Source organism: Schistocerca americana, chromosome X (genome assembly GCF_021461395.2).
Source record: "Schistocerca americana isolate TAMUIC-IGC-003095 chromosome X, iqSchAmer2.1, whole genome shotgun sequence".
NCBI lineage: Eukaryota > Metazoa > Arthropoda > Insecta > Orthoptera > Acrididae > Schistocerca > Schistocerca americana.
The window spans coordinates 408,320,879-408,345,693 of NC_060130.1; the positions used below are offsets into that span (position 1 = coordinate 408,320,879).

The 24,815-nt window shown below is 35.5% G+C and overlaps 1 protein-coding gene across 1 annotated transcript in view; it reads left to right on the top strand.

Annotated features, from left to right (window-relative positions):
• The window catches only part of LOC124556750 (synaptic vesicle glycoprotein 2B-like), a 267,673-nt gene extending 243,578 nt beyond the window's left edge, over positions 1-24,095 (top strand). Inside the window, exons 10-12 of the mRNA XM_047130748.1 lie at positions 2,536-2,753; positions 5,793-5,952; positions 22,801-24,095. Of these exons, the coding sequence (XP_046986704.1) occupies positions 2,536-2,753; positions 5,793-5,952; positions 22,801-22,981 (559 nt within the window). The 3' untranslated portion in view covers positions 22,982-24,095. The remainder of the gene's footprint in view (positions 1-2,535; positions 2,754-5,792; positions 5,953-22,800) is intronic.
• The last annotated feature ends 720 nt before the right edge of the window (positions 24,096-24,815 follow it).

Sequence of the window (24,815 nt, forward strand, 5' to 3'; positions counted from 1 at the left end):
AGGGTCATAAAATGAATGAACATGTGTTAATGGTACTTCAAATGGAACCCATTACACATGATATTCAAAACCATCAAAACAACTGGAGGAAACATCCACAATCTACAAGGAGGAACCAAAAATCAATTCTATACTCCCATCCCAATGGCTTAAGGTTGCTGGGTCAGCCAATGAAAAGCTGGCGGCAAAGCTTCTCGCTGAGACTAGAGCAGATCAAGATGACTAACACTTCAATGGAAGACAATGATGACCTTAAGCAACTAACTTTTATTGTCCCTCAGTACTTTACATGACTGATTTCTGTGTTATTCGAACAGTTTACATGAATCTTTCAAAAGGTCTTTCATTTGACAGAATTTTAGGAAACAGAATTTGGAATTTCATCAAGAAAACGGGTGAGCTTAAGACATTAAGACATTTGTTGACCTTACATCTCCTTATGATTGTATGTTTATTCTGTAGATATATTTAAAATCATTCATATTTTATCTTTTATGCATGAAATCATTATACATCTTATTAGAAATGTTAAATATGCATATATCTTTTTGCTATAATTGTTACTATGTTCACATGTACTGTGAAAGACAATATACATATCATTGTGAGAATTAATTGTAAGTTAATTACCATTACATCAAGTATCATAGCACTATAAGCAAAATTAAAGTTGTCTTTAGCATAAACTGATCTCCATAAATTTAGTAACCAAATTAAAACAATTTTGGAGCAGTATACTTGTGGCTTTCCTAATGAGTTATTATTTTTGACTGAGGAAGACAATTTATTGTAAAATATACTGCCTTTTTGCCTCTCTCTATTGTGTAATTTATAGTCTCATGCTTGTCAGATTAACATTACCACTAGCATGGTTGTAGTGATTGTGCATAGGATTATTTCCTGGAGACAAATGAAGATTGTTATCTGCAAATGAAGCAGTCTCTAAGGTCTATATGTATAACACAGGCATTATTCCCAGTTCTTTGAAAATTAGCTTGGTGGTTCTATGTGATGAAGACCATATAATGAACTTCACAACTCATTTGTGCATGAGAAAAATTTTTTGTGCATTGATCTCCAGAGAGAATTGATGTACAAAACGGTAGTGTTCACCAGAGCCATGGTTCTTTCAGTAGTCAACTCATACCTTGGACTAAGTACTCTTGAGACATAAAGTAGGCTTCTCACTTCGATCAGCAGTTTATCTGTGTCCATATTCCATTGTAGTGTGCTATCTGCCCACATCACAAGGAATTCAGTATCACCGACCTATTCAGTATCTTTATTTCCCATTATTATTTGTTCTGTGTGCATTTCATCGTTATTTTATGGGTAGAACATCATATGAGCTGTTTTATCCAAAGTAAACAAAAAATTGTTGTTGCAGAGGCAGCATAAAGAGCCTTTAATGTTATGAGAGAGGATTGTTTAATCGACAAATAATACAGTTACTGTTTATGTTAGATTTTGAAGGCACATCGTTTTTAAGGGAAAGTAAGAAAAATGGGAAGAGTTGAGCCTTGCAGTACTACTGAGATGATTGATAGTATGTGTCAGTGAGTTGTTTCTCCCATATATGTTATTATATCTATTGGTTATCTTCAGTTTGATATACTTTTGGTCTCTATTTGATTAAAATTTTCTCATTAAGGTCTTCATGAAATTTCTTGATTTACATTAAATTTTTGTGGCCAGTTATATGGAAAACACATTACATCTCTAGCTTGTTATTTAGGTTTGTTTCTGTATTCGCAATGAACTTCAGTCTATTGCCGGTACTCATCATGCCACTGTACACTCCTCTGAAAATTAAAAAGAGCCTAGTCTGAAGCAAACATTAGGTTGTAACTGAACTTTTCTTCGACGTGTCCTCTTTCTTGGCATCAAGTGACAGTGCTCTTATGGGCTTTTTCTGGGCCTATGGAACAAAAACTGAATCTCTAAAATAATCTTAGGTTTCTGTTGAATTGAGAAGTGTCCTTGAGTAGCTCATTTGTTGAACTACAATCAGAAAAGCTTACAATCTGAATTCATTTGTGCTTCAATTAGCACTAATTTTTAAAATCATAGCTCCAATGTTTTGTCTCATGTATCACCCGGACTTTGAATGTCTAATCTAGAATTACTAACAAATCCTTATATATACCATGTTTCCATACCTTTGTCTTTCCATGTCTCCAGATAACTGTCAAAGTATCTGTTTTGCTACATATTCCTTACTTTGTGTTCTTATGAGACCTAGCACAGTGTTACTTTTCTGACAGTTGAGTTCTCCCATTGTTTTTATATATTTTAATGTGTTAGCCTCAGTCTAATACAATATTAGGTGATATATTATTCCCACTTCAGATTATTAATATATTTTATAAGTATATTTTAGAATATGTAACTGACGTACTAGATTTATTTGTATAGATGTATAGATAAATGCAGGTACAGGTATTCCATTAAGTGGTAACTAAAAGTTTTGTGTTACTGGTACATAAAATAATTCATTTTGTTACACTCTTTTCAGTAGCTATGTGATCATTTCAGGTTTGTCGACACCAATCTTTCTGATCAGCACTTCAAAAACTGTCTTCTCCAAAATAATACCAAACTTAGTTTGATACCTGGTTGCCAAAAGGATTTTGATTACAACATTTATTTAAAGGAAGTGTTTCAAGAGAATCTTGTTGGTCAACTAGCTATTCTGCCAGGGGCATTTATCTCAGGATTTATTATAGACAAGACAGGAAGAGTAAAAGTCATAGGTCTGTGCAAAATATCTGTAACTGTAACATTATTGTGACAAAATTTATCATTATTTATGTTACTGAAGTAGTTAGTTCCTCAGTTTAGTTAGCATTAAGTTTATTCTTTATGCTGGTTAGTCTACACATAATCAGTCTGTAAATAACAATGCTGCTCCCTGAGCTTAAGCAATGAAAGCACTACCTATTTTAAGAAGATGCCTTCTATAAGTCTGAGTAAGTACTGCACATGTGTGCATAATCACTAATACGCGTTTCAGAATACATTGGAAATTAGACATTAGATTACTACTTGAAAAATGAGTGAATGTGTATACTAATTACTTTCATTGTTACTGAAATAAACTTACAATATGGACATACCTAATTATGTTTCACCTTCAGTTGTCAATTCCTTCCTTAGAATAATTTCTGGTCATGATGGTTCATTCAGGGATTTAACTGAATGTGAAAGAAAAGTATGATCATTTCATTCCTTTCGTAAATTTTTTTACAGTTTTCTGAGTTTAATAATAGTTTTTTCCCTGCTATTAGTCAGCTGTTACAAAAGAGGTCTCATCATTCATTGCATGTTTTCGTAATTCTGACCTGTATATTAATTTTGTAGTGTTAACAGACTCAATTAAAGAAAGGTAGGGTAATCACTGATTTTATATTTCTGACTGATTGCAAAGAGTTTTAAACAGTTTTCTAGTGTCTGATATTTTAGTGACATATTTCGAAAAAGTTTGTGTCCTGTATTTTTCATAACAGAGACCTGACATACTATTTTTTGGTGTTTTGTAACGCTAATAATTCCTTTAGTGTTGATATATCCATTTTTTTCTTTTTCACAAAAATGAATAACTGTGATACCTGGAATGTACAGGAAATCACAATATTTGTACAAATGATATCTTCGTTTCCAACAATATCTTCAGTACCAAGCTATGGCTGCTTTTATGCGATCATCACAAATTCTGTGATAACTTGTTGTTATATAGTTGTGATAGTGTTGCTTATTGTGAGACAGACTTTGTACTCTCATCGTTCAGCCGCAGTATACACTATGTGACCAAAAGTATCCGGACACCTAGCTGAAAATGATTTACAAGTTTGTGGTGTCCTCCGTCAGTAATGCTTGAATTCAATATGGTGTTGGCCCACCCTTAGCCTTGATGACAGCTTCCACTCTCACAGGCATACATTCAATCAGGTGCTGGAAGGTTTCTTGGGGAATGGTGGCCCATTCTTCATGGAGTGCTGCACTGAGGACAGGTATCGATGTAGGTCGGTGAAGCCTGGCACCAAGTTGCCATTTCAAGATATCCCAAATGTGTTGTATAGGATTCAGGTCAGGGCTCTGTGCAGGCCAGTCCATTACATGTAACCACTCCACCACAGGCCGGCATTATGAACAGGTGCTCGATCATGTTGAAAGATACAGTCGCCATCCCCGAATTGCTCTTCAACAGTGGGAAGCAAGAAGGTGCTTAAAACATCAATGTAGGCCTGTGCTGTGATAGTGCAATGCAAAACAACATGGGGTGCAAGCCTCCTCCATGAAAATCATGACCATGCCATAACATCATTGCCTCTGAATTTTACTGTTGGCACTACATACACTGGCAGATGACGTTCACCGGGCATTCGCCATACCCACAGCCTGCCATCAGATTGCCACATTGTGTGCTGTGATTTTTCACTCCACACAACGTTTTTCCACTGTTCAATCCTCCAATGTTTATGCTCCTTATGCCGAGTGAGGAGTCGTTTGACATTTACCGGTGTGATGTGTGGCTTATAAGCAGCCGCTCGACCATGAAATCCACGTTTTCTTACCTCCCACCTAACTGTCACAGTACTTACAGTGGATCATGATGCAGTTTGGAATTCCTGTGTGATGGTCTGGATAGATGTTTGCCTATTACACATTATGACCCTCTTCAACTGTCAGCAATCTCTGTCACTCTGTCAGTCTACAGACGAGGTCAGCCTGTACGCTTTTGTGCTGTACGTGCCCCTTCACATTTCCACTTCACTATAACATCAGAAACAGTGGACGTAGGGATGTAAAGGAGTGTGGAAATCTCACGTACAGATTATTAGACAAGCGACGCCCTATCACCTAACCATATTTTAAGTGTGTGGGTTCCGCAGAGCACTCCATTCTGGTCTCTCACAGTGTCTAATGACTACTGAGGTTGCTTATATGGAGTGCCTGGCAGTAGGTGGCAGCACAAAGCACCTAATAGAGAAAACATATGTTTTTGCGAGTGTCAGGATACTTTTGATCACTTAGTGTATATTGTTTATGTACTTAAGAGATTCCAGTACAAATGAAAATGATCTGGAATCAAGAATGTTTTCGTGCTTCTAACTAGTACATTCAAACCGTAAAATCACAGAAACATTTTTTTATCAAGATCTGCTCTATTCTGCCTCATATTTCATTTCTCATCTAACTATTCACACTCACAGACTCTATCTGTTCTACTTGAGCCATTTTCTTAGAATCCAAACAGTCAACCAATGTTTTACTTTACTAAAGAAATATAGTAGGCTTGAGGTAGAGATCAGAATATCTAAGTTCCTTTTTTTCTTCTTTGTTGGCAAAGTTAATTTGCTTCTGATGAAAGTGTGAATGTTTGCAGTTAATTGCTAATTTGTAGTGTCACTGTTCATATGTGTCACAGGTTTGTGTTTCATCACATTCATTTTGCAATGAGTCTACTTTATTTATTATATGGTTTCTTTTCTTTAATGCCCAAAGATTGACTGTGATATCTAATTATTATTTTGTCTGTTTCATCTGCATCTGTTAATATTATTTGATCATGCATTTACCTCTCCAGTAATTGGTTGTAAAGAAAATTATAATGCAATATCAAAAGTTTCATATTTATATACAACTCTCCCAGTAGCAGTAGTATAGTATTTGCAGTAGGATGTTTTGTGTCTGAGAAAAAAGCTTCTAGTTATTTGTTCATTTGTGTGAATATATGTTCTTATCATGCTATCAGAAATATTTGTTAATGTGTATATCATAAACTTTTTCAGGCATATCAATGTTCCTATCCAGCATAGCTGCTTTTTTTATTTGGTTCCTAGATACAGATGCAGCTGTCATGATATTTGAAGCAATATTCAATTTCATGTTTATAGCTGGATGGAATGTTATTGATGTAATTACTATTGAGTCCTATCCCACACACTTAAGGTAATTCTTTGTTCCCTTTGATATATTTTGCTCAAAATTAATCAAAGTCACACAATCTGTATACTAAGTAATGATTATTTCTGTAGCTATGAAAGTGGCAGAAAAAAAAAGTGCCTTCATGTTCAAGATTTTTCTTCATATATTTTGATGACGTAAACATTACATGTTGTACAGAAGTAATATGTTCTAGCAATAAGTCTGAATATAAACATAAAGTAGTTATTTCTTCTGTTGTTTCATTACATGAAGTTATGTATAACATCACACAAAAAAGACTTTCATAGCTGGTATTTATATGCCATTAAATAGTATTTATTTTCTCCTGTTATATGTGTGAAGTAACTTAGTCTGTGAAGGACAATACAGTGAAATAAGTAAATGATAATTAATTTAATACCACCCTGAAGATTTTAATGGGTGTGCCTAAGAAGAATTCAGGGGTTTGGACATAAAAACCAGAAAATGGTCAGTACCGTACATAAATTTATTGTCCAGCATGTGGAACTTGGTGGTGTAGGGTTTGCAACTGTAGTAATAATTTGGATTCAGTCTGTCTGTGTACCCCCATGATGCTAGACACACAACTTCTTAAAAATGGCCTTGTTGGCTGAAACATGTAATGGCAATTCAAAATAAAGGTGCAGCTGGCACTGTTATTTCAATCCAGCTATACATAAAACCAAAGTATAGCAAAGGAGAGAATCAAGAACAGTTGGTAAAGGCTGATCAGGGTAGGCAGGTTTACAGTTAACAGAGACTATGTTTGGAAATTGTAAAGCAGAAACAGTACAAGTTACAGCAATGTATCTGATAAAAGAATGGAACTAGATTAAATAATTATCATTGCAAATATATTTTTAATAGTGAAAAAGTTGGCTCCTTCCAAGGACAAAAACACAGTTTTTGACACATGTTGACACTTAGGAAAAAATACACAGAAGGAAAAGTAAAAAGGCACCATGAATTGCCTTCTAAATAATGTATGACAAGTTTTTGTATCTAAATTTTCTCAGCCAAGCAAATATTGATGTTTAGATATGTTTGGATTACAGTTTTCATATTGTTTTATTTCTTATTGATGTGGAAATTCAGCCATATGACCTCCATCAATATCATCCACTATGAATTTTTCTTTGGTGGTTAAACTCTATTATCACTGCAAGTCCCTTCATTCTGATACTATCTTCTAACTTTTTGTGTCATGGATGATGTCTCACAAGCCCACTTTGACCATTTCATACTGAGCTAAGTGAAATGATGTCATGTTAATGTTCCATCTTGTGTGAACATATCTATAATTGACAGTGACATTCCATTCCGTTTTTTTCATCCCATTAACATTCAGTGTGAATTAACCTTAAATTTGTCACAAGGTTTCAAAGTAGTGTACACTCAATTGCAGAGTGACAGATTCATTAGAGAAAGAATCCCCTATGTTGCACATATGACATTTCTCCAGAACACCCTTTCTTCCAGTAGTGATAGTCCAGTAAGATATACAAGATTAGATTAGATGTACTTTTTGTTTCAATTAGTCCATAGTGAGAAGATCCCAAACATATAACAGAATAACAATATACAATACATATTTGAAGAGAGAAAAATATATGCTAAGGTATCGTCTATAGATTCCAAGTGAAATGGTTCTCATGGATGTGGGAAGAGTCAAAAAATCACAAATGTGTATTAATTTAAAAGGTGATAACAAACTTGTCACAAAGTGTGTAAATCTACAGTACAGTGATATGCTTATGATAATTCTTCAGTTGTTGTAGCCACACATTATCAATGTGAAAAATCAGTTTATCTCATTTATGATCAGTGAAGATGTACAGAAGTCAGAGATCACATCAGACTCAGATTATTTGATATTGTTAATAACATATACACACATCAGACAGTTCTACTAAGAAATTCATCACTAGAGTAGAAGGAGTTGGCCACCAATAAATCATTCAGGTTCCTCTTAAACTGAACTTTATTGGTAATTAAACTTTTTTGGCTTCTGAAAAGTTACTGAAAATGAGTGTGTCTGAATAATGGACACATTTCTGCACCAAAGTAACTGACTTTAAATCTTTGTGAATATTATGCTTATTTCTAGTGCAGATTCTGTGACCTGAGCTATTGTTTTCAAAAAGAGGTATCTTATTTATGACAAATTTCATTAAGGAATCATTATAATCGGAAGCAGTAGTTAGTATTCCTAGTTCCTTGGACAGGCCTCAGCAGGTTGTTCTTGAGTTCACACCACAAATAATTCATATTGAAAGTATTTGGAGTCATATCACTTAACAGTTGTCTGTATCACTTGACAGCACCTACAATTTCATCTTTTGACTGCTGGTGCTAAACACACAATTTCTTCTTCTAAATAGTCAGGACATGATCACTGGAAATAGTCACTAATAAAGTTTAAACATACTTTGGTGCACTTTTCATGCAAACAAAAGTTTCTTTTAATGCACAGTTTTCTTTTAACTACACTTTTTTTCCTCTTATTACACAATACATTATTTACTTTAGCCTTTTTGCAGCAGTGTGATTCTGCACTCTACACCTGGCACCATCTTCCTTTAGACAATAGTTGTTTTTTGAGAAACTGTAGCACTGGTGTGACAACAGAGAACAAGCAAAAATTTATGATATGATGAACCTTAGTCTCAAAGAAGTACAAAAAAAGTGTCTGAGTTCACAACAGAGCAACAGAAATAAAATTCATTTATTTATTTTCGTGTTCCATAAATCATTGATGTGAGTGCATCACTAGGATGTCAAACATGTCCGATTATCACAGTAATAACCACATCTAAATGGTCGTGGGCTTAGAGACTAAATCATATACAAACAGATGCATGACATTCAAGTGTTTAAATGACAACACAGATTAATAATAACAATAATAATAATAACTACACAATCAATTTATGAGTCTTACATTCTAATACATATAAAAAGCATTCTGTCATCAGTTGATATGCCATTGCTACATAGTCAGTTATTATGAGACTTCTTAACATTACACACATTGCTCTAATTGTTACACACTGTCAAAAAATTGCTCTAAAGAACAGAAAAGGACTATTCAAAACATAAAATTCCAGCTGTTTTTTTAATTTAGTCATATCCTCAATGATTGATTTAACATGGGGTGGAAGTTTATCATTTACTTTTATGCTTTAATAATTTACTCCTTTCTGTACAATGCTGAGATTTTTTATATATTTGTGAAGATCATGTTTGCCTCTTCCATCATGTAGGTAAAAGGATGCAAGGGAGTATCAGAAATTAATCCACAAATAGTACATTGGAAGTCAAAGTAACTTGTACAAATTAATTGTGGGCAAGAGCACCCATACCTGGGGGCCTCTCCTAGCTCTCAGGGAAAGAACAAAATATAGTGCAGTCAGATTTTTCTTTCAAGAAAATGATTTAAAAGAAATATTACACCGGTTTCTAACAGGGTCAGAGCTGGAACTTTCTTATGGCTATTTACAAATCACCATTCATCTTCAGAAATATTAAAAATATGCCATCCCTCAGGTCTACCCTCCCCCTCTCCCCCTATGTATCATCACATGAGTGCCCTTGGGAGGGCGGACTCATTCAATTTCCATCATCCTTCATGATGTAGGTCAAAAACTTCTTTCAGATACGAGGATAGCACCCATCAGTTGGACTGCACTCTAAAGAAGGGCTAGGGAATTTATACATTCAAACAGACTTACAATTTCTTGATACATGGGATTGCTGGAAGTAGTGTAGAACCTGCTTGAACAGTTCCATGACATTTGACTCACCTAGCATAAATGCTAGAGATACATGAGAAACTATGAACTAACCACAACAACAAGCTATAGCTCTGCTTTAATTTTAACAATTTCATGAAATACTGGAGGAAATAGCAGTAAATCATACCGCAACACAAACTCATGTTGCCTTTGATCAAATCTGCTCTAACAGCTCTAATTAGTGTTTCCATATATTGTAAAATAATAAAAGTAGTCATAACTTGTTAATTGTATACAACAATATTTTCAAAACTAAAATACACATATGTATTATCCCTTCCATACATTTAATATGGTGCACAAATTATTAATAGTGCAGAAGTACACATCTAAAGAAACAAAATTTTTCAAGGGTTTTTCAGTCAAATTCATATTGATCTAATTGTATTTCACTGAACTTTTGTCACTTTTTAATAATTTAGTAATTAGTTTATGTTGCACTGCATGATACACTAAACCAAGATCACATGTGGTGCTTTCATCATGCTCTTCTTTACAGTTTAAGTTAACAAAATAGCTTGATAGTTTATTTGTTCTTTCAGAATTACACTTTTCCTTAATTTTATGTCCCCTGTATTGTGCATGTTGCTTCAAGTCAGTTTGTCCACTGTACAAAATAAGAAAATGCTGCCTACACAAAGTGCAAAATACTTTACTCTCATGTGGTCCTGGTTTAACCCACGGAAACATATCTTCCCATTTTTTGAGATATATTTGGTGACATTTAGATTGAGAGTGAAACTTTTTTCACAGAAGAGTCTTTGATGTATCTTCTTCACCCTCAAACATTTTTAATGTGAAAGTAATTTTCTATTGAAAACAAACAGATTAAAAACACACTCTGAATAATACTTGAATCACAGATATTGCTGAAGAAATTGATGTAAATTAATATGGCTGGTTGTAGCTTTTGTTTGGAAGCACAAGCACTGCCAATGTCAATGGAATTCAACATAACCAAAGAAACTGTTACAAAGTCATTTTTCAAGAAGATAAGTTTTAAGATTACATTTATTCCATAAAATGTAACTTGTAATAGACTCAAATACAAAACTAGAGAATTATTCACTCTGGGTAAAAAAATAAACTGAGGAATTAAATTTGGATGAAAAAATTGGAGATTCCATTACCAACAGAGTGTCTGATAACCCTCGTTCTTGTACAGTATGTGCTGATATATAAACATTAATACTATTTTTAAGTAAAGCTAACAGTCATAGGTGAAGATGTTTGTTTTCAAGCAATATTGATTGATTCTGAACCCACAGCAACAATTGATTATTTGAGAATATAATGATTTACAAAATGGATTACTGTTAAGAATGCCAATGGTTTTCCTGCAGTGATAACACTGGTTCTTGTCAGTTCACTGAAGTTCAGTGCTGTAGGGCTGTACTCTTGGATGAGTAACCGTCTAGGTCTGCTAAGCACTATTGGAAAATTGGCTGCACTCAGCCCTCGTGAGGCCAACTCAGGAGCTATTTGAATGAGAAATAGTGGCTCTGATAATGAAAACCGTAATGGCTGGTGTGTGCTGACCAGATGTCTCTCCATATCCACATTCATTGATGCCCATTGAATGTGGATGACACTGCAGTCTGTCAGTACTGTTGGGTCTTCCGGGACCTGTTCAGACAGAGTTTACTGTTAAGAATATTGATTAACAAAAAGTAAAATACAATTTACATCTTTCTTTACATAGCGAACACACACAGCATGGAACTGACTGACTGTAGTACATACATATACATTCTCTACTGAGAGCCCCCTCGACACTGATGGTACTGTCAGTGTAAATATATCACATTCCAACACACCTCCTTACGTTTATGTCAGAGTTCCTTGCTCAAGGGATTTTGGTCACAAGAGCAACTCCAATTTAACCACTTTAAATAGTGCAACCAGAATTTGCAGTGAGGCCAATATCATATGTTTCATGACATTTATCTACTTTGGTAGAAATGTCACATGGAAGTGACAAGGGTTCATGAAAGAACTTTGTAAAGCAACTTACTTTCAGATGTGGTACTTATTTGTAGTAATGAATATGAATTTAATTCAAACCTGTTGAACATTTCAAATACTCAGAGAGAAGTAACACGATGTCTGTTGAAGACTTATGACATCTGCAGAATGGAACTAGGGCAGTGTGGGTCACTAAAAGTCATGTACAGACTGTATTCATGAGTTCCTCTTAGAGGTTTTCTAGGAGAGGGGAAGGATCACATTAACTTCCAGGTGTAAATGCTGCTTCAGGGGCAACATCTTGTGCAGTACTGAGGACTTAGTTTTCATGCCAATCATTAGCTGTGGTAAAAGTATCACATATAACTAGAACAATTCATGAAATCACATTTAAAAGATGCTCACATTAAAAATAGCTAGGATTGGCAGCAGCGAGAGAAGATATGAGTTGATCTAGTACGCTTGAGCTCACCTCAGATTGTAATTGACATATTGTTTGTCAATGTAATTTCCATTTTCCTAGCTCTGTGGCTTGATCAGAATTCCCACAAAATCATCATTGCTTGTCATATTGTTCATTTCTCATTGCTTTTGGGCTGTTAATTGTGATTGCTGTGAAGTGAATCATTGTTATTTTGATAGTGCAATATAAAAGAGTTGGAAAACATCTTCTAAAACAATAGTACAATAATATGTAATAAAATTTACCAAATATTCCCACAATTCATTAAAAATAAATGTTGTCTTCTTTTAAAACTGGATGAAATTAAATGAAACACCCAGCCCACTGCCTGTCTGAACACTACGGATGCCATAATAGCAAAAGTCTGTCTAATTTGGACCACATAAAGTTCATCATTGACCGATCCTTACTGTGTGAACCCTAGCCTAGAAATATATTTTTCTGGGTAATATTCAGTAAGATACATCAATTGATGAATATAAATTTTATTGCTTTATGAAACTACTCTATAGACAATAGCAAACAGTTGAAATTCAGTATTGTGTAATTTGGACTTCATCCATGTAATCTGGTCCATGTAGTCATGTAAAGTGGACTGCATGATACTAACCTGTCCATACATAACAAATACAGAGAAGTCAACTGGAAATCATAACAACCCATTATCAGATGATTACTGTGAACATTGATCACAAAGACAGAAACTGTCATTTGTTAATTCAGCACAGTTTTCGTGTGACCATCCTCTGCATTTATTGCACTGAATCCAGTCCTCCTGAAATGATTCTACATATACAAGACAGAAAGTCTCATTGCCATTTGAAGGTCATGTAACTTCAATCATCATTTTTGTTTCTCATAACAGCCATTGCATATTTGCCCTATGTTTTGTCAATTGTGTCATTACCAGCATCATCTTATGAGTAGTTCTAATTAGAGTTATTCCAGATATTGTACCATGCTTATGATGTTTCCTTCTTGATGGAAGGGGACTAATTTTGTTTGCTGAAAAACAGTCATGAAATGCATTCAATGTGTCAGGAGTCTGACGATATATACAGTGGGTGTGTGGTTGAATGAGAAGGTCTGGACACTTCATTCTCACCCCTTTGAGGTTCAGGCTGGTTGTTTATAGATGAGGGAGCAAAGTCACCTTTGATAAAAACATATCTATTCACTGGCCATAACCCACTTACTTGGAAAGCATTGATCACTGTTTCCACAGTTGCTATTCCCTGATGGCCATCTGGAAATCTGTAAGAGTTGATAAACTCATGTGTAATTTAGACGAGCAGACCAAATTACACACTTCAATGTGGTCCGAATTACATAAGCAAGAACAGCACAAAGGATGTGGAAATAGCACTACACTACCACAGCATGTTTTAAATATAACATGGTTTGAGCTAATAAAGTGGACAATATACTACCCTATTACTAGCCACATTTTTTAAGTAACACATGCCGTGAGAACACACCAGCCTTTCAGTCCAGCTGTTTATATATGAGTGACGGCAGATGGCAGTGCCATATGTTTTGCATGGCCAATCACAGAGGTGTCTGAGAGGTGGTGCCATCTATTGTGCTTACACTGTACTAAGGAATAGTCCAAATTACACATTGGTCCAAATTAGATGGACTTCCCATAAAAAACATGGGCCTAGGAAAAGTGAAATTGTTTTTTATTAAAATTTCATAATTCCTTGTTTAACATTAATTCTGAATTCAACAGGATGCTGATTATTTTAAAGGTATAAAAATAGTGATATAATATATAATACTGAACATCCTTTTGTACAATAAATTGTTTAAAGACATTTGTTTTTGCCTGCTTTTCAAAATGAGTGCTAAACACAAAAGATGGCTAGCTGAATGAAACGTCTCTCTACATATTGGCAAACGACCAGCCTTACTGAATTGGTGTTGGTTAATGATGACAAATCTGAAATGGAATTCATAAATAGGTATTCTGAGGCCATGAAAAATTAACATGAGTCTTCAAAGATAGGAGAGTTTGCAATATCATCTCAGAGAATTTGCAACATCATCAATGAGAACACTATGGAGGTGCTGCATGCAACAAATGCAATCTGAGTAGTGTTACTAACAGTATGGCTGAATACTGCATTCTTGGCAGCATTGTCATTTGTTGGAGCTTGTACAAAGTGGATGGTCATGGAACAACAAGTGACTTATTGTCCAACTGTAGCAGCTGAAGAGGTCTATTGAGGTCAAAAGATAGTTTTTGAAATGGTTGCCAATGACTAGAGAAAAAATGCACTGAGCAGACTCCTTATGTGAAAAGTTGCTTGTTAAGTGATCCAATGTTTTTCTGGATTATGTTTTGTTTTGCTCATAATGCAAATCACTCTTTATTGAAAGTGCTCATGAAGTGAAGTTTCACTGTACTTTGTTCAGTGTAATAATAATACTAATGTAAATATTATGCTATTTTTTCTTCCATGTTTTCTGTTAACTTGTCATTTCTTTCCTGCAGAGCATAAGCCATACCATCACGAGTAAACTCAGTAACAATAATGGTACAATTCAGTGATTATATGCAAATGCACAGCACTTTATCGCCACAACTTCATTTTGATGATTAATGTGTCTCATGTGTACCACTTAAAATTGACAGATTTTATTGTGTTTAGCAGTTTTTACCCATAAGGTGACAGTAGCAATATCTGTCATGGGTGCCACTTAGCCACATAAAAGTAAGCAGTGGTTGTAGGTCTTATACCACAATAAAAATACAAAAATTTCAATAAGAGGGCTGCATCTGTTTACTTAGTAGTACTTTGATTGTGGTTCTACTTTTGAGACACAAATAACCAAACCATTCTCTAATTAAAACCTATTTCACTTCTTAGTTTTTATATTCACCATCGAAGAGAACACTAATCCTCATAGGTATGAAATGGCAAATGACACTGATAATTTCAAGGCATAACTTGCCAGCTGTGGGTATTCTTCTTTTTTTATTTATTCATTTTTTTACATTACACATCTAGTAAAGTAGGACCAAATTGAGAAGCAAATCTCCAAGGTCATGGAACATGTCAGTAAATTAAATTACAACATCAAAGTGATAGCGGATAAAATAAAATGTTTATGAACCCAAAAAAAATCAAGTCATAAATTTACATACACGCAATCAACAATATAACACAGGAATTGAATGTTTCAAGGCACTCCTTGACAGAATAGAAGGAGTGGCCCATGAGGAAATTTTCAGTTTCAGTTTGAAAGCATGTGGATTACTGCTAAGATTTTTGAATTCTTGTGGTAGCTTATTGAAAATGGATGCAGCAATATACTGCACACCTTTCTGCATAAGAGTCAAGGAAATGCTTCCAAATGCAGACTGGATTTCTGTCTAGTATTAACTGAGTGAAAATTGCTTATTCTGGAGAATAAGCTGATATTGTTAACAAGAAACAATGGCAAAGAATATATATGTTAAGAAGCATGGTAAAGAATATATATGTTGAGATGCCAATGTCAGAATACCCAGACTAATGAACATGGGTCAACTACCACTTACTGCCTGAACCGCCAATTTCTGAGCCAAAAATATCCTTTGAAAATGGTAAGAATTACCCCAAAGTATAATGACTTGTGACATAAGCAAATGAAAATAAGCAAATATATATTACTTTTCATGTCAAACTGTCACTTACTTCACTTATTTCAGATACCATTCGAATAGTAAAAATGGCTGCATTAAGTCTTTGAAAAAGAACCTGAATGTGGGCTTTTCACAACAGTTTTCTATCTATCTGAACACCTAGAAGTTTGAACTGTTCCATTTCACTAATCATACACCCATTCTGTGAAATTAAAACGTCAGGTTTTTTTTTTAATTGTGGGTTAGAAACTTTAAAAACTGAGTCTTATTGTGATTTAGCATTAGGTCATTTTTTGTAACCCATAAACTTACATCATGAGCTGCAATATTTGGAACAGTGCCAGTGTTGCATATAACATTCTTTACTATGAAGATAGAGTCATCAGCAAACAAAAATATTTTAGAATTGCCTGTAGTACTAGACAGCACATCATTTATATAAATAAGGAACAGAAGTGGTCCCAGCACTGATCCCTGGGGCACCCCCCCTTTAACTGTGCCCCACTCAGATCCCACATCATAGCCATTCTCAACACTGTGGATAATGACCTTCTGCTGTCTGTTGTTAAAGTAAGAGGCGAACCAATTGTGAGCTACTCCCTTTATTCCATAATGGTCCAACTCCTGGAGCAATATTTTGTTTTCAGCACAATCGAATGCCTTAGTTAAATAAAAAAGGTGCCAAATGTTCAAAACCCTTCTTCTGACACGCTCATTCAAGAGAAACCATGCTTTACATGTGTTTCCTTACCGTCTAAACCTTCATTTCTAGTTAGTCGATCAACTAAGAAAATATCTCCTCTTAAGAAATCTTTCTTCATCTCAAACTATATGATTTTTCCTGTAATACCCTATATTTCCTTGGATTTGTTTAACTTTACTGCTATGGTATGTGCTTTAATGAATTGTCAGAACTTGGTAATTCGTTCTGAACTCCTTTGCTTCCATATAGCGGGAACATTGCCAAAAGAGTGGATATTTCCCCATATTTGTCTTCCTGTGTATGTCTTGAGAATGGCCAGTAAATTACTTCCAAACATGGCACTGAAACTGTGATCAGACTTCCACACCATTGGTAGTTCCATATATCAGTTTCCAGGTCTACATTTTACCAATATAATGGATACATTATATTTTAGGAGTATATTCAGTCTACAATGTGGGAGTTTAGTTCTCTACCATGATTAGTTTTCACCAACAAAACAATTATTTGTGAGCCTGTATTAGCGATAAAAATAGACTGCCTACCATTAGTTTCACCTTGTACAGTTATGTCTGCCACCTGAGCAAGTCATCTCTCTTACTAGATTTGCTTCACAGAAGGGGAGTAAGGAGCAGTGGCACAACTGCTCTCTTTAAGGTTTCTCATATTTGTATTCCTATACACATTCCCTCAAGCATCCTGGTAACCTATTTGGTTCACTGAGTGATACCATTAAGTCAGGCAATTCATTCACTCATATCTGATCTTTCTACGGTTTGCACATGCCAGTTCTAAACAGTCCGGTGCCTTGAGGAATGTGTGTTTGTGACAAGTGCAGTGCATTTCAAAAATGAATGCCCATCTAAGGGGTTCACCCTGATGGGGGGTTGGACAAGTTTATTGGCCTCCTTGTTTAGAAACATGAGTCATATGGTCTCCTGCAGTGTGCTTTATGAAGTACACCTCACCTCAGCACCTACATATGAGTCAGTTGCATGAACGAAAACATCCACACTGTGAGCTCTGATCTCACAGAGTAGTATCTCTTTTTTTTATGTTCCACCAATATATATGTGCAGCATGGCACAGTTCTCATTTTTTCAGCACAGTGCTCTAAATGATCTCCTTAATTTTGGCATAGGGTGGAAAGCTTGCCTCTATGGTAGCTAATGCTATGCATATTTACATATCTATCCACAAGTCTTTTGCAAGAGTGTCAAATGCTATGGTATTTCCTAGCCCTTCCTCAGAGTTTACATAAGTGCGTGATGTCAAATGTCATGGTATTTCTCAACCCCTTGACAGAGTTTACATAAGTGCAAGGCTCTCCTTGTAGCTTAAGGCTGGTGACTCCTAATAACACTTCATCACCTGATGTGGACATTTTCTCAACATTCATTTAATTTCATAAGAAGATGTGGGTATTTTCATCTGGTTTGCCTGTGAATGTATAAATCAGCAAACCCAATGCAAAATCAATTATAGGCTGGGACAGAATTATCTGTGGGAACCCCATAAATGGGGAAACAAGGGTAATTATGTCCACAGTACTGCTTTGCAGTGTCACATTCAATAATTCCTCATTAAGACACCTTTGCAGGTCTTCATTCTCCACCCAGAGTTGCCAATCCTTGCTTACAATTCTGTATCCATCTCCAGCTGTCCCTGTGACCTGATTGTGGGCATCCCTTTAAACTGTGCATGTGAACAAAACCAAAAGTCTTTGACAGCAGCTCCCAGTGGTGTCTTTGGTGTCAGAAACCCCAGCGACACCTTTTCCTTAATAGCGGAGGTTGCCACTTACATCTGCTGATCGACAATCAGTATGGCAGCAACAGGGCAGTGGCACCTGATGATGTCAGGGTAGTGCTGGGTTGTTGTACTCATTACATGGCCTTGTGTGAATGTGGAAGAGTCAGAGGGTGAGGCTGGATGGACATGCACAGCAACAGCAGCAGTGACAGTACTGGAGAGACTGCAGCAGGCACCCCAGACTGACAAAGAGCTCCTCCACTAAACATTTGCACAGAACCAGATGACCCCACATGATAGTTTGATGCAGCCACTCTTGGCTTAATAAATAGTATATGGCACCTCAAAACCAAACCCATGGTTAATCTAACATCTTACTTCTAACACCAGTTTGTACACTCACTTTATGGGCAGCGGTGTAAAGTTTGGGCTTGCAAATAACATACTCGTGTTAAGAAAAGGAAACCGTATTGGTTTACTTTCTGACTGAATTGCTAGAAGGCAAGAGAAGGTATCTCCAGTAGCCCAAATCCCATGCTGGAGTAGAAGGAAAGTGAAAAGGTAAAGAAGAATAAGCGATTCAGCATCTACTCTAGGTAGTGACACAGGAGAGATGAGAGCTCTGTTTTGCGGTCGTGGCTCTCATAGCCTTCTGTCCCACAAGTCAGGTGACCCTGTGGCATGATCTAATTTTCAAGGTTACTTGCTGTAATGATTTAGCCTATTCTGGAGCAAACCAGTAGAGTGTTGTCACTTCAGCAGAAAGCAATGAATGGGGATGGTAGTCTTTGTGTAAGGTTTTAACAGTAAAAGCTTGTCATGTTTCTGGCCTGGTACAAGTGGATTCCTAGATTCTCTGCTGGAAACATTGGAAGCAAAAGAGTGATGAAGAAAGCCTTTACAACAGTGTAAAGAAATGTCTCTGAATGATGTCATTTGATATTGTTACAGTAGATTTTGAACTTTTGGTCTGTATTTATGTCAGAGGGATAGGGAGTGGGACAGGGAAAAGGAGGTAGAGAGAGAGAGAGAGAGAGAGAGAGAGAGAGAGGGGGGGGGGGCTGGGACTGCATTTTGCTAGTAAAGGAGTAAAAGCTATATAGATATTTTGGTTTGTCAAGTGTACCTGTGATCCACGCATTATTTGCTGGAGAGTGATTGCCTTTCCTTAATTTTTATTTATTGTTTCCTATTAGTTGAATGTTTGTTGCATTAAATCTCCATGGAAAATTAGAGCAATGTTCCCTTGTACTGAGACATAATTCAGTATTCCTGTCATTTTATGAGCTGTGCTCATACACATAGACTGTACAGCACACTTCAACTCAAAGTATCATCTTGCAACATTGGCTCATTAGGTACCTTAAAAAATGTACAATGCTGGCCAACATATACCTGAAATGAGAATTTATCAGTAGTAAATTTTTGAAGCCCTTCACCCTGCCCCCCTCCACTTCTCTCTCTCTCTCTCTCTCTCTCTCTCTCTCTCTCTCTCTCTCTCTCTCTCTCTCTCTCTCTCACACACACACACACACACACACACACACACACACACACACACGTAACTGGTGATCAGCTCATGTTAAATGAGCAAACTGCTGAGATAGGTGTGAAATTCTACATTAATTGTTTTAGAGCATATTGTGCTACCCACACTCTTAATGCAAGACATAACCACAACTTTGAGTAAGCAGAATTTATAATCTTGCAGTGTAGCTATCCATCCACCAGTGGGTGTGTGCATAACTTAAGGAAACTCTTACATGACCTCTCTACACATGAGGTTGGTTGCACACTGTTGCATCATGCCCATACAATAAGTATCTAAAAGTTTATCAAGTGGCTTTAGGAAGCAACCATTGAATAATACATGTAGACGACATGAGTAATTCTGCTGAATTAAATAACAGTTAATCAAGGTAACAATCCCTCAGGATAATAATGTAGGTATAAAAACACATTTGAACTTTTTATTGATGTTTTATTCACAGAAGATATATTTCTAGCAGATCAAACACAGGCAATTGCTGCCAAAAGCCCAAAAGTGCTGTGCAGCACACTCAAATTTAATCAAATCTCCTTTCAATAAATAGTTCACCAAGAAAGTTCAGTCACATAACTTTTCTAATACTCATGGTTTGTACACCTCAAAACCACCAACCAACAGGCAGATAATAACTAATTTCCATACAACTGTATACAGAAATGTGCACAAATCAGTCACACTGGAACACACGATCAACCCTACCCCACAAACTTCCAGAAAAAGACACCAATGTCCCTCTTGGATTCTCTCTCCCTAACTATATTATCCACATTGCTCAAATGAATATCTGTATGCCTGTCCACCATTCCTATACACAAACATTTCACAACATTTAAACGTTTCAAGTACATGCATTAAACAGTATTTATTATTCACACACATTTAAAAGTAGTTTCATTTCATTTAGACATCATCCTATAGTTCATGTTCTCATTTCATTTTCAACATTGCACAAATCAGGACAGCTAATGCTAGTCAAACCTGCTGCTTTATTTAGTGTCGATGTTTTCACACTACCTTACTCAAATGTTTTCCTATAAATATTAATAGGCAAATTTATCATTAAATAAGCATGGATGAATAAATATTAGTGTCAGCTATCAATTCAGAGGCTAACTTCTTCATGCATTTGTGGAGAATTTTGCTTTGGGCACACATCAATTGTAATCATAGAATTCTGTTTATAAACAATTTGTAGTTTTATTTATCCTTACGTCAGTCATTCATTTGTTAGATTATTTCATGCACAAACAGTTGCTACATTGTGTGCACTGGCAACATGTTGATTCTATCATTACAGTTGTTAGAAGATTTTATATGAACCATTGTTAATAACTATAAAAATGGTGCAAACATGGTGATATTTTTCTACGGACTCATTATTTGTGACTTTTAATATTTTTATTTTTATTTGTTTATTCCTTTATTTTTTGTGAGTTGATATTTTAGCTTCAAATCCAGCCAGAATCGTGCAATTTTAGCATGCTGTAACAAGGCTGTTCCCCAATTCACCCACTCTTCTCCTATAAGAAATTCCCAGCAACATCCAAGCAGTCACATCTTGCCATCTATATTTATTGATCAACAATAGACAACACAGTGCCATGGCTGTCAAAGCTGGCATAGTACACAGCCTGCCTCCTGTTATCTTAAAATCTTCTCAAAAGTTGAGATGGAAGCTCCACAAGGTATAAAAATTTTCAACAAACTTCTCTCCACAAATTATGTACTGTGAGTAAAATTAATTAATCTCCAATGAAATTACAAATGAACTCTTTCTCAGAAAATGAATGGACTTCGAAAAGTATGTTACACTTTTTTATGACAGGCCATGCAACTTTTATTGAATGCTGCCTTACACTTCAAAGTGCCACAGATACTTGATGCTATTTTTCAAAATAGCCACACAGTGCCTGTAAACAACATTCAGAATGTTTTACCAATCATTTATTTCCTTGATAACAGAAATCCATTCCATTCAAGAACCTCTGTCTGAATGTCCACATTGTCAGGAAATCTCTTTCCCTCAGATGTCATTTCATCTTGCCAAAAATATTGTTTGGACATTGTTGTATGTAATCAATGTAGCTGACTTTCCTTCCTGATTAGCATCATCCATTTCTGTGTATCATTGCTAAAATTGTTGACACCATGTCACTGTGGCTGGACACAACATTGCATTTGGTCCATGCACTCCCAGAAATTCATGGTGAATCTGTGTGCAATTTAGACATTTTGCCCACAAGTACCATGCCCCATACCTCAACTTTGTTGTATGTTTCCAGTTGCTGTGCCACTTCACTCAAACTCTGTGATAGTCTAATAATATTTACCTCAGCAGAACTGTTTTTGCAGGAAACCTGGAACATGTACTCCCTTCTGACAATGTGGTACTCTCATGACAAGCGTAACTTACTTTCTGAAGGCTCTATATAGAACATGTACATATACCTGTCATAATATCCATGTAAGTAAAATAATTTCTCAGCATATAGCAACATGTCCTCTTAGTAAAGGGTCTCAGTACATAGCATAATGATTCTTATATAAATGATACTGATGATTTCTCTAATAGCAAGCTCTTCTGTCACATGGAAAGTGTAAGGTGTAGCCCTAAAACACATTCTGTCTCCTATTTACAAATATTACACTTTTCCAGTGGCATTCTAGAAAATGAGAGCATCAACTTATTTTTCTTTTCCTTTTTAATTATAAATGATCAGCTCATTTGTTTCATTATGCTGTCCACTAATGCACAATATTATGTAGCTTTGAACAGGAACATTACAATCACTTTTTGTAACACCTGGAAAGGTTCTTCTTTCTGATGGAATTCACATATTGCAGTATGTGTGTTTATCACTGTATGAAGTCACATGCTTCCATGTCATAAGATGGTCTTTGTACAAATTTCATACTATCCAAAAACAAGTAACTGAAATGGAATTTGGTAAGTTTTCATAAACTCATGTAATATATACTCTCTTCTTTCCACAGGACTACTGGATTTGGATTCATGTGTGCAACATCCCGTTTAAGTGGAGTTATTGGTATGAACACCTTTTTAAGTTCCATCGGTTCAAGTAGGGCAATTCCTATGCTCATTACATCTGCTGTCCTCCTCATTGGAGGAGTAGTATCAATCAAACTGCCAGAAACTGGCAGCTCATTGCTGTAAAAGATTTTAAGAATGCATATTTGAATTTTCATGTTTAGAGATGCAACAACTACATTATGTATAAACTACTGGTCCAGTTATGTCCAGACACTGAAAGTGAGAAAGATAAATGTTTTCTCTGACAGTTGTAAAAACTCATTGTGCATATATATTTTATATGGCAGTTTATTTTCAACAGCAGAAAGCATACATATAATTATGTGTATCGTGTTACATATGTACACTACAGGCAACTCTAAAAGTATCCTAAATAAAATAAATATCCTAGTATCAGACTATTATTTTGACATACATTTTGTAAAGAAGTTCAACACAACCAGCTGCATTTAGTTTTGAATGCTGCCTCATCTGTCCAGAGCACTTGTTAGTTTCAATGATATCAGTGGATGAACATAAAAAGTAAGTTGTTAACTAATGTATCTATGTGAACATTAGTATGAGCAAGAATAACAATGAAACAAGTGTCTGTGTATATAAATTTGAAGGCCATATCTCCAAAGCTTTAGTAAGAATATTTTTTTAAAGACTAGACTGCTATGAACTAAATTTTTCACCACCTATTTTGCTTAAGATTGTTGAGTAGATCATGTAGTTATCTTACTGAAATAGGATGATCTTTAAAATACAGACATCAGCAGATATAATTCAATAATAATTGTGTTTAGAGTATGGAAGACAATAAAACATTTCATTTCCTCTATGACACTAATATTTGGAATTAAATTTTCCATCAAACGATTGACATATCAACCAATTACCATGGAATGTATTTATAGTTGAATAACTGTGTACTGAACTAGAAATAAAATTATGATTTAAATTGTTTTCTGGCTTTCAAGCCTGTCTAGTTCCACACTGGTACCTTGTTTTGACCTGGGAAAAATATTCAACTGACTTAATTCATCCCATTTATGAAAGCCAATTTGGTATATAATGTCACTTAACAAAAAACTGCCTTTCACACAATGACATTCTTGCACCAGACAATGCTTTTCTAATGAAATTTCCATTTCTCCTATATCTGCCTTTGATATCTTAGAAATGGTGGCATATGTACTTTATTTCCATTATGTAACTTGGTCTATGTTGCTCCCACTTTCTGAACTTGAATAAAAATAATTGTGCATGTGCCCATATGTTGTTTTATGAGAAAAGTGGTGCTATATTGAGATATATTAATACACTTCATTTCATTTTTTATTAGATTATCGATGTGGCTGTTGCTAAGATGGTCAACATAACATTAACATATCTCACAAGGCAATGACAGGGTATGCGTTGTATTATTTTACAATAGTTTACACTTCATACATAAATTTTATTGCTTACAATTAAATTCACAACTATCCCAATATTCATATTCTTGGGCATTTTAACATCTGTGAGTCAGGCACTTAAATCTTATGATACTTTTTGGTAAAAGGGTCTGAGAATCTCTACTGGTAAATTATTGCACTCCTTCTCCTCTATCGTCTTATGAGCATTTAGAGCCATTGTTGTTCAATGATCTGAAACTTCCATAATAATTATGGCCTTCCCTTGTATATCCTATACTTGATCATTTTATGTTCTGTGTCTTCCCATGCATCCTTGCTCACAATATACTTGGTGAATACCCCTACGTCTGGCACTTTCCCCTCTTTGTGCAAAGCTTTTCCAGTTCATTCTCCTCATTTTTATGACATTACTTTTCCTCCTGTAGATTTCATCCACATACCTGATTGCCACTGCACTCATTTTGTGTGGTTTGACAGATAGGCCCTATATTTGCATAGAGTTCCAAATCCCTGAAACATATTCAACTGGTGTCTTACAAGGGACAAATAGGCTTTAT